Raw genomic sequence first — 11,770 nt, 5'->3', positions numbered from 1 at the left:
ACCATCTCTAGGGTTTACATAGAATGGTCCGAAAAAGAAAAAATATCCAGTGAGCGTCAGTTCTGTGGGCGGAAATGCCTTGTTGATGCCAGAGGTCAGAGGAGAATGGCCAGACTGGTTCCAGCTGATAGAAAGGCAACACTGACTCAAATAACCACCCGTTACAACCAAGGTAGGCAGAAGAGCATCTCTGAACCCACAGGACGTCCAACTTTGAGGCAGATGGGCTACAGCAGCAGAAGACCACGCCGGGTGCCACTCCTTTCAGCTAAGAACAGGAAACTGAGGCTACACTTTGCACAAGCTCATCAAAATTGGACAACAGAAGATTGGTCGCCTGGTCTGATGAGTCTCGATTTCTGCTGCGACATTCGGACGGTCGGGTCAGAATTTGGCGTCGACGACATGAAAGCATGGATCCATCCTGCCTTGTATCAACGGTTCAGGCTGGTGGTGGTGGTGTAATGGTGTGGGGAATATTTCCTTGGCACTCTTTGGGCCCCTTGGTACCAATGGAGCATCGTTGCAACGCCACAGCCTACCTGAGTATTGTTGCTGACCACGTCCATCCCTTTATGACCACAATATACCCAACTTCTGATGGCTACTTTCAGCAGGATAATGCGCCACGTCATAAAGCTGGAATCATCTCAGACCGGTTTCTTGAACATGACAATGAGTTCACTGGACTCAAATGGCCTCCACAGTCACCAGATCTCAATCCAATGGAGCATCTTTGGGATGTGGTGGAACGAGAGATTGGCATCATGGATGTGCAGCCGACAAATCTGCGCCAACCGTGTGATGCCATCATGTCAATATGGACCAAACTCTCTGAGGAACGCTTCCAGCACCTTGTTGAATCTATGCCACGAAGAATTGAAGCAGTTCTGAAGACAAAAGGGGGTCCAACCCGTTACTTGCATGGTGTACCTAATAAAGTGGCCGGTGAGTGTACACAATGACAAAAGCATGATGCAATTTGATGGTGGTTTGGGATTTTAACAATGGGGGCGGCAGCAGAAAGAGCCTGGTGCTGGTTGTGGAGCAGGAAAGAGGAGCTTAGCTGGAAGCCCGGAGGAGTTGATGGGCATTGATCTGTCCATCCCTGCTGACCCACCAGTGTTGAGGGCGTTGCAGCTCAGGATTGACACCCAATGATTGTTAGATACCCCCTGATGACATCAACTCTACCTGGCCAATGCTATATTCACTAAAAGTAAGTGAAGAAGAAGTATCTTTGGATGTAATTGTGAAAAGGAATGCCAAAACTGAATATGTATCTAACTGGCAATTATTTCCTGGGATCATTAATGTATATGATCTCTATCTAGGATTTAATTGCAGCATTATGTGTCACTCTGCCTGCAAGGGGTTTTTCTCTCTCTGTCGATTCTTGCTTTCCAGAAAGAAACAAGCTTATCCAATTTTTGACTATAACCTGGACTGCATTCTATTCATTTTGTTCACTTTGAGAGGAACAGGAAGTGTATTTACATTATGAGAATGTAGATAATTAGCAATGTGACAACCAAAGTCTCAGATTTGCCACACTTTGTGGGCTTGGTCCCCAGCTTCACACACTGCATTGAAGATGACACACACACACACACACACACACACACACACACACACAGCGTTAAAGATGACAATTCTTCTCGCTGTTTCCTTGAGACACTCATGCTATGAAACCTGAAGCAAACCAGCTTCGCCTTTGATTATTTGAATAGTTTTCTTGTGAGTTCACTGCGCCTCATTTTATTTGCATTTCCAATGTTTTTGTGGTGAGTTTGGTGTCATCAATTCCAGTCGCAATTAATCCTGTTGTGGCGTAAGATTTTCTTTTGCATCTGTATTCCGACATGGGACCTTTCTGTGTGGAGTTTGCATGTTCTCCTGAGTGCAGGATAAGTAGCAGAAGATTGATGGATGGATGGATGTTAAAAGGGAGGAGGGAACTGATATGCTTATTTTAAAAAAACAAACAAACAATTAATTTAGTAGCTTTTAATATTTTATCACATACATATTCTTTAGGATATACAACTGGACAGAAGCCCACAGAGGGAGCGGGTTGAAAGACGTTGAATTACTTTCATTATCCAGCGGTGAACTCACTTGAGCCAGATATATTTGTCTCCAACATCAGCATTATAACCAGGAGCGTACTTTTTCCCGGGCAGCTATGGAGAAATGAAAAATAATACATTTCAAGAGCATGATGGGATCGAGGTGTGTCTGTGCTCAGTTAAACACGATGAATTCAGATTTTTATGTAAAGACAAAACTCCACTTTGAAATGCTCTAATTAATCAACAGTATAAACATTTTTGCATGGCTTCCAACTTTCTCTCCTTAAGAGATGCAACCTCCAGAAGCAAAGTGAGGTCACAGCCTTCAGCAACACTGTGCACACACACACTTACAGCAGGTCTGCAGTCAGAAACAGTAAATGTCAGACCAAAATCTTTTATTGTTGAACTAATCAGAAAAGCTTTGCAAAATATTCCACAACTGGGATTATTCCTGCTTAAACGCGGTATTGCTGTTCAATACTTTGCTCGCCAAAACATGGTCCATGTCACATGTGCAAAAATGCAGGAGACATTATCAAAACAACAGGGATTCAGACAAAAGGCTGACGGTGTCCAATCTATGCAAAATAAATTGTAATTGTATGATGTAGCATGACAACATGACTGCTTTCCAACAATTAAACTGCTACATCATCATTGTGAGATTAACGGTTTGATCTTTTGGAAAGAGACAACAGGATTAGCTTGGTATTTTAATACTGTTGTTATAGATGAACAACAAATTAATAGTGAATGTGTGTTAGGGTTGGGCTGCCACTGAAACTCCTCCACACACATTTAAGATTAGGTCTACTCACCACTACAACAAACACACACATAATTGCCTTTTGACTGTGCCTCTGCTCAATGCTAACAACCTATCACGGTCTTACTGGGAACACATCGATCTGACTGTATCGCCAGATCCGGCTCGTGAACGAATTATCTCTGGCCCCTGGGATGAAGTTGATTATTATTAGAAGCGGCCCGCAGGCCGCTGCCACCCGCTTGTGTTTTGAACGCACCAATACTACATTCCCCACAATGCAACGGTACCCTGCGAACTCACTGCAGCGCAGCGAGCGGGCTTCGGCTTCCTTCTTCATCAGCAGTCAGAGCAGATGTCAAATATCAGCTACCTCCTCCCCAAAAATGGCTAAATAAAAGGTGGACGCTCAGAACAGGGGGTTTCAAGCCAGAGTACATGTTCAGGGAGGTAAAAGCCAAACATGTGTCTTTTATGAGGAGAACATTCGACTGCAGATGCCGATAGAAACCTTGAGCCTCTTTCCCAGCTGCCAGAAAAAGAAGCTCCCTACAACTGTGTTCCCGAGTGCACAGTTTCCTGATAAACTCAACATACTTGCCGCCGACTTCCAACGCCAATTTGCTGACTTTGAAGCCCCAAAAAAAAGTAGGTTTGCGCTGCTCGGCAATTGTTTCGCAGTTGACGTGGAAAGCGCACCACCAAACCTACAAATGGAGGTAACTGAGCTCCAGTGCAATGACACACTGAAGAAAAAATACGAGGAAGTGGGTGAGTTTGCACGTTTCATCCCCGACACAATGCCCCAGCTGCACATCCGAGCTGGATCTGGATCTCACAGATGTGAGCAACTGATTTTATTTATCAATTTTTATTTTCTCATTTTACTATTTGAAAGCAGTGATCAAAGAGCACTACGATATTGCATTTTCAGTTTATAATGCATGCAATTTCAATTATGCATTTAGGTCTTGGTTCAATAGGCTATGTTCAGTCAGTTCAAGATATTTCAATAAATACTGAACTAGTCTGGCCCTCGGCTTGTAACAAATTGTTTTTTTTGGCCCTTTTGGCTCTTCTTTAGTGTATTTGACTTTGACATCCCTGACCTAAACTGAACAATAAATCAGTCATCAACAGCTGATGCATGTTCAAGGATGTAACACTTCTGAATAAAAAATTAAGTAGGATATAAACCAGGCCTTTCATGACAGAAAAGGTCAGTCCAATTCTGAATTAGGACTATCTGGTTTCCCTGAAACCATAGTCAATTCAACAATATAGATGTTTATAATGGAAACATAGCTGTTTTTTAAATTCTCATTCTTGATTTCTATCAATCTAGAATATCTGAGGGAAACAATCCTGACAGATGCATTAAAGATTCAGAAGAAGAAGTATACCCCAGCTTAAGAATTCTGTTTGAATATAGTCAACAGCTTATGACTAGGGGTAAATGGAAAAACTGCAACATCAGAAAAAATCCTCTTGCTATCAGCAGCATTCAGCTGCATGACATTTTCAAATGACTAAATAGACATAAAAATACTCAGAAGCTCTCTCATTATTTAGAGGTGGCTTTACTTTGGACCTGGATAACATATTAAAACAGATAAAGTGCCAAATTTGCTTCAAAGTTGCAAAACACTTTCAAGCTGTTGCCATAGTTTCAATTGTCATCTAAAAAGCAGTTTCAGTTTCTAACATAGGACTACAATAAAATAGTCTTTGACTCCTTGCCAAGGCAATTACACTTTCAGTCCATATGCTCTTAATTTACTACACCCTCTTTTAACATGTAGAAAGACAATATAGGGGTGATATGCAACAAAGAATTGTGGAAAGAATAGATATCTTGGAACTACGTACCGCCTTATATGCGTAGTATTTTTCATCATACTCATGGGCCCCGATGGTTATTTCTGGCAGGAACTTTGGTATGTGGGTTAAGGTTGCCACCTTTTGTTTGTCTTCAACACTGTTGGAGAAAAAAAAACAAAAAAAAAAAAACAGAAAAGGTTTAATTTGCTGATGAAAGAATGATTCAAGCTACGGGTTTTTTTTTCTTCATTAGACTGATACAGCATTAAGGTTCTGCGTGCAATTTTCAGGAGCTGTCCTGACGGCACAGTCTCATGTTGTTTTCCAAAGGACTGTTGTGATTTAAAAAAATACACATTTCTGATGAGTATATGTGCGTCAAACAGGTCAACACCCACAGGATTCTCATGTGATGATAGGTGACGTCATCCTGTTCCAGCCATGGTCCTTTATCAAACTTCAAATATTCAATGTCCTCTGCCACCTGAGGACACATTTCAGTTACTAAACCTTCTTCAGGCAAATTAAACTAAGCTAATAGATCACAATCGTCAGGGCTGCTCTTACCTTTTCAATGTCTTGGGCCTGAGTTGCATCGTAAGCAAGCACATTTGATGTTTTGCTGAAAATAAAAACATCTTTAAGTTTTGGTAGGGGGGGGAAGATGTGAGCAGCTCTGTGTTTAAACTTCTGTTTAAACCTTAAAATTCTGATAATAATCATATAAAAAGACCATTACTGAAAAAAAGCCCCTCACAGTCTGACTTACAATACAATACTGAACATACATGCATTATTTGTACTATTTACCTGATTTCAGGAAGGAAAGACTTTTTGTAGCTATCTTCTATGCTCTTCAGGTATGCCAAAGGCAAATTCTGAAGATACGCCTTAAGATAGAGGAAAAAGAAGAAAAAAAGGATGTCATTCAAATGATAGGTAGAAACCATTTTATTTGATCTTGTCATCCAAACTAAACTGTCTTCAGCAGTCAGCAGTCATCCAATGTAATTAAAAAAAAAATGGATTAGTGTTAGCACGCCGTGCTTACGAATCTGCCCACCTGACTGCTCTGTTTTAGGTTCTTCTGCACCTCCTCTGCTGGCTTGTCCACATAGATGACCAGGTGAGGAGGCAGGAACTCACAGATGCTGATGTTTTTCACCTCATTGTAATGATGGACACCTGCAACCACCGAGCATAGGAGCATCCGAATCTACACTTCTTTGAGCGACATTAACGGACTGAAAACATGAGGCCAATAAAGTCAATAAATAAATCACACGGAGTTAGTTTTTTTCTGCCATTGAACCACAATCTCCATTTCACTGATAGTCTAGACCAGGGGTCGGGAGCCTTTTTGACAGGGAGAGCCACAAAAGCCAAATATTTCATCGAGAGCCATATAGTATTTTTAAAGCTCAAAAATGCTGCATGGATTTGCTTGAAGTGCTGCTTTACATTTGACCGTTTCATCTATGCAATTTTATCATAGCGTATTAGACATACCGCAGATCCAAATGCAAATTCCTCTGTCCACGCAGCCTGGAACGCACGGTAATCATCATCTTTTTTTCTTCGTCGCCATCTTTTCCGTTACGAGGGTTGATGCGGATAAAGTAGTTGGCTATTTGATAAGATTAATTTCTTCACCTTTGCAATGACCCAGACGCGCTCGGAAGCCAACGGTTCCCGACCCGACCGACGGGTGAACCGTGAAATTTATCTTCAAAACTTATTTCTGTTTACTTTAAAATGACACAGTATTGTGAAGAAATCTTCTTCTTCTTCTTCTTTCGGCTTTTGTCGCCACAGCGGTTCAACTTTCTCCATCTAACCCTAAAATTATTATAAGATAAGATCAACTTTATTAATCCCGAAGGAAACTGTTGTGCCAGAGTGACAGAAAATATAACAGTAATGAATAATAAAAAGAAAAGGCAGAATTAGAAATAAAATAAACTATAAACTATAAAGTGTCTTAGTAAACAGTGAAAAAACTATAAGTGTCTTAGTAACAAGTGAGGTAAGGAGTGCACAATAGTATGATAAAGGAAAAATTGTCGTGTACTGTTATGAAATGAAATATTGCACAGTTCTGAATATTGCACAGTGAAATGAAATATTGCACAGTTTTTGTTTTTTTAGGTTAAAGATAGGTTTTTGAAGAAATATCACAAGTACTTTAGAATCAGTTCCAAACTGATTTTTTTCTTTTTCAACTCAAAATTGTCTGGGAGCCATATGGCATCACCAGAAGAGCAATATATGACTCGCGAGCCATAGGTTCCTGACCCCTGGTCTAGACTTTGAAACTGGAGTCATTTTTAAATCCAAAATCTCTCTCTCTTAACACCAAAGTACCTAATACTGAAAATTTCCCTCCATCTGGTCAAACAGAGATCTGTATTGTGTCATAGTAATACTTACACTCCTTCCTGATGTACCCCTGCTTGAACATGGCCTCCAAAAACACAACGTCACTGAAGGGGGAGCGCTCAATGATCACACCTTGACCTTTGAAAGGAGAAATAAGATGGAAATGATCATGAACTTAAAGCAATTCATTTTGCCTTTAATTCTTCACTAAAAGATGATAGAACATTTTGCTCCATAACTTGAACAAGAGTAGACAGAGCTGTAAATTGAGTACAATTATGGGACACTACCACCAGTGTACCTGTGGTGAGCAAGTGCTCAATGGCATCTGCATAATGCAGCAGCCTCATTGTGTACATCCACAGCTGTAACCTGTAGCTGTTTCCATCGGCTGCTTTGGGATCTGTGTAGAACTTTTCCAGACTACACATTCCGTTGAAGTCAACTGGTAGAGGCTCTTTTTCTCCGGTCATTTTGTCAAGGTAAAAAGTATCAGGTTCTGGCATGTACAGCATCCCTGGAGATTGAGACACACACATGTTGAATGAGGAAGAAAGAAGAACATCAACAAGAAACAAGGAGGATTTGCCTTTGGGTCTAAAAGGAAACCAACTGCAACGAAGGCAGAGGCGGCCAAACAGACAGACTGTTATGAATCTCCACTTCATTTTCAGGTGGTGTCAATTTTTTCCAGAAAAAGAAAAATCTGAAATTTATAAACCAAAATTAATAGCCCCTTTTCTGTTAAGTGCCACAAGATGTACAGACCAGTCATTTGATATTCAACATTTTTATGATATATGATATTTTACATGATATTCAACATGTCTTTCCTACCTGAGGCTATCAGACTTTTTAATTCCTCTTCCTTCAGCCGAAGGGAATATTCAAATCTTTGTACTTTTTAAGACCTTAAAACACTTTATAGCCTTGACTTTGACACTTTATATTTTTATTTGTACTTCTTATTCTCCCCCCTTTCTACGGTTGTCTATTATTGTTATGTTTTACTTGAAACTCTAGCACAACAATTTCCTTCGGGATAAATAAAGTTGTTCTTATTCTTATTTAGAGGTTTTTCAGTAGATGAGGGGTGATCTAAATCTATGGAGCGTTAAATAATTAATATTTCTGGTGGCAGGTGAGAGGGGGTAATCATCTTGATATATGAATACAAACCTACTAGCAGTACCTTTTGCTCGCTCTAAGCGATCTCAGGCAAAACTGTTCTCAGTTCTACTACCTCAGTGGTGGAACAAACTTCCGGAAGCAACAAGACTAGCATCATCTCTCTCAACCTTCAAGAAACAGGTAAAAACTCTTCTTTTTCAGGACTTTTTACTGCGCTGATGCCCCAGATCAGGTTAGGCAGCAAGTTAGGCTATGCAGTGTGTGTGTGTGTACGTTTGTGTATGTCTTTGTCCAAAAAAAAAAAAAAAACTCACTAACTCAAGCTTATTGTTCTGCATATTTCCTGTGCATCGTGTATTTGCAAGTGTTTTTGCAGTCCCTATGTCCTCTATTGTAAGTCGCTTTGGATAAAAGCGTCTGCCAAATGCAATGTAATGTAATGTAATGTAACCCAAGCTTACTGTTCTGTATATTTCCTGTGCATCTTGTATTTGCAAGTGTTATTTGCAGTGCTTATGTCCTCTATTGTAAGTCGCTTTGGATAAAAGCGTCTACCAAATGTAATGTAATGTAATAATGTAATGTAATGAATGCAACCCTGTCATTGGATTTAAACTGTAGTTTGGAGAATTACCGAGCTTGTCAGCCAGTTTCTGTGCGAGTGCTCCTTTGCCTGAAGACAAGTTTCCATCCACAGAGATGATTTTGCTGTACTGGCTGAACCGTGGGGTTGTCCTCTCCCCCAAAGCGTAAGCCCACCACCCATATCGTAAATTTCTCACTGCGGATGTGTGAACACCAGTCTGCAAGATCAAATATGAAGAGTTGTTAGTTTTGACATGATCACTGTTGCAAGAATTCCACGTCAAAACGGAACTAAATAGAATTACAGACAGCAGCTATCCAAATCACCTATGATGCAGATGATTGAAAGGTTAAAAATTCAATATCCACACGATATTATTAAGGTCATTGCTACTATCAGGTTTAAATGACCGTGGTATACATTTTCCTAATCGGAATAGTTTTTTTTTAAAAGACACACGATCCTTTAAACATATACGTTATTCCTTAGCCCATACGACTGATGATTCTTTATTTTGCTTTAGTGCTTATTGCTGTGAAACTAGCAGCTAAGTTAGCTTCATTGCTTGTTGTTGAGAGGCTAACGGCTAAGTTAGCTTCATTGCTAGTTGTTGAGAAGCTAACGGCTAAGTTAGCTTCATTGCTTGTTGTTGAGAAGCTAACGGCTAAGTTAGCTTCATTGCTTGTTGCTGAGAAGCTAACGGCTAAGTTTGCTTCATTGCTTGTTGCTGAGAAGCTAACGGCTAAGTTAGCTTCATTGCTTGTTGCTGGGAAGCTAACGGCTAAGTTTTCTTCATTGCTTGTTGCTGAGAAGCTAACGGCTAAGTTTGCTTGTCCTTGCAAAGACGACGATTATTAAATGTCTCGTATCAGTAAATTTTTAACCCTACCTTCTGAACAGCATCAACTGCTCTGAAAACAGTTGTTGTCGGTCGGATGAGCAACTTGACCACCCTTAGAGACATGGTTACCTGTCCCCCTTGTCCCCTCCGACCCGATAATACACCGCAAGCGACCCGCTGAATTCTACGTCACATAAACGGCTACCTTCGTTGAGTTCGGTCTCACTTAAAATACGTTTTAGGTGTCTGATAAATGCCTGATTGAAAACAGAAAACAGAAAAGTAAAAACAGCATCAGAAGGTATTCTGTAATATCTGGCACCACAGTATTTTTTAAAATCTTTACTGAACTTATAAAGTATTGTAGCGTTTTAGTCAGACTGCAAAACGTCTGTTTAATGAGCAATAGCTGTTGCTGGTCACAGCCACACAAGCCTGCAATACAACATTTTTATTTTTATTTTTATCGTGCATGTAAAGTATAAACAGAAAAAACATATGAATAAACAAACATGGCTAAACAAAGTCGAATGTCAGTTATATTAACAGGCATGAGGGAACATGAACATAAGAACATTTATTTATATGCATCAATTAACTGTAAAAGTAAACAAGTGAGAAATGTTTATTTTTAGAAATAAGGGGAAAAATAATCAATGAATTATACGGCTAAAATAAGTAACTAAATAAATAAATAAAAATGGCAAGGGGAATACAATATGTATTTAAGTCAGTGGATCCAAACAAATATCAGTCATAAAAGTGTATATATATATATATATATATATTTTTTTTTTTCATCAAGTTTTAAAGATTTTTTTATAATATTCAAAATAATTTCTAAAAAACGTAAAATTGGGGGAATATTTTTGCATTCTGTTTTTGCATGTGAAGAACTTGGCCAGACCTAAAATAACATTGACACAGAGTTAATCTCTTTGTTCCTAAAAGTTAACAAAATGTTATATCATCTCTTGAGAAAGAAATGGGTGATGATGGAAATTTGTTTTGATCCATTTTTGAGTTTTAGCCCAGAAGCCTTGTACTTTTTCGCACGACAAAAATATATGGTCTGTGGTTTCAATATAGTCTTCACAAAATGTACAAATATTATCTTCAATATTAAAGAGTAACTTCAATAATCCTTCGAGGGGTAAATTTTGAACCGGTCTCTTTTGCCTTGGGGGGTACAGGTGGCAATCGATTCCTTATCAAATTTATATAAAATATTATTTTTGTTTCGACACCCAGGGAATAAATTCCCTGTAAAATATTTTCTAATAAAGGAGTGGCTGTATTTTCTGTCCAGAATTGAAATTCCCTGGAATGATAGTCAGGGTAATTGTGGATGTATGGTTTGGTGTGACATCATATTTTTGGAAAGGAATACAAATTCTCTACATAACTTCATGAAGAGTTTATAAATTCTACATGAACTCTTCATAGGTTTAGTACCGAATTGTTCATAGTCTAAGACTACCATTGTCATTCATCAAGTCAGCTAGTGACTATATACCTTTCTCAAATCATTTCTCTGTAAAATAGAGATTTTGTTGAAGCACATATCTATGATTACATATTATTGTACGGTGTGGTGAGAAGTTGTGTACATATATAATTTTCCAGTATGGTAATATTTGTTTATGGAACTCTGAAAATATAACAGGAATCTTGTTGATATCAAAATCAGAGATAAGCAGATGACTTAGGCCACTGACCGTGTTGAATAAAGAGTTAAGAATACAATACCAAAAATAATTATGATGCTTGATCCAGGATCTTAACCAGTTCACCTTAAATGTCCTATTGAGGCAGTCTAAATCAATCATTTTCAACCCTAATTCACTTGTTTCTTTCACCATATGTGTTTTATTCCGATAATGCGATCTGTTCCTCCAAATAAAATTAAAATTAATTTTGGTCAATAATTTATTTATAAAATTAATATAAATAAAATGTATTTATTTGGTTGATTTGGCTGATATGGAATAGCACTGGAATACACTGCGTATATACATCTAGGTAAACATTCCATTTCGGTCAAATATATTCGGCTGAATATTGACAAATCTCTTTGGAGACATATATTTAATTTAGTTTTACATTCATTAAGTTTAGTTTCTATGTTCCTGGACTGACTTTATTTTTGATCCTTAGGAAGAAAAATATCC

At 38.7% G+C, this 11,770-nt stretch overlaps 1 protein-coding gene across 1 annotated transcript; it reads right to left on the bottom strand.

Moving 5' to 3' along the window:
• Positions 1–1,992: 1,992 nt before the first annotated feature.
• Positions 1,993–9,792, bottom strand: ndufa10 (NADH:ubiquinone oxidoreductase subunit A10). Its single transcript, XM_086144706.1, has 10 exons — positions 9,648–9,792; positions 8,807–8,975; positions 7,343–7,558; positions 7,093–7,179; positions 5,726–5,847; positions 5,473–5,552; positions 5,230–5,284; positions 5,061–5,146; positions 4,711–4,819; positions 1,993–2,183 (listed from the first exon to the last, which is right to left on the bottom strand). Exons 1-10 carry the CDS (start codon positions 9,720–9,722, stop codon positions 2,115–2,117), a joined length of 1,068 nt encoding a protein of 355 aa, XP_086000832.1. The 5' UTR covers positions 9,723–9,792; the 3' UTR covers positions 1,993–2,114.
• Positions 9,793–11,770: the final 1,978 nt, after the last annotated feature.

Source organism: Fistularia commersonii, chromosome 4 (genome assembly GCF_037954325.1).
Source record: "Fistularia commersonii isolate RoL2024-O1a breed Wild chromosome 4, RoL_Fcom_v1.0, whole genome shotgun sequence".
NCBI lineage: Eukaryota > Metazoa > Chordata > Actinopteri > Syngnathiformes > Fistulariidae > Fistularia > Fistularia commersonii.
Note: the sequence above shows the minus strand (reverse complement) of the source record. Positions and strands in the feature narration are given on the sequence as shown.

What these genes read in the sequence shown, in the direction of transcription:
- ndufa10 (XM_086144706.1), bottom strand. Translation starts at nt 9,722, where the DNA reads ATGTCTCTAAGGGTGGTCAAGTTGCTCATCCGACCGACAACAACTGTT. An exon ending in TCTTTCCTTCCTGAAATCAG is followed by an intron (nt 5,285 to 5,472) that starts GTAAATAGTACA and finishes TTTTATTTTCAG; the next exon opens with CAAAACATCAAATGTGCTTG. An exon ending in TATCATCACATGAGAATCCT is followed by an intron (nt 4,820 to 5,060) that starts GTGGGTGTTGAC and finishes TTTCTCCAACAG; the next exon opens with TGTTGAAGACAAACAAAAGG.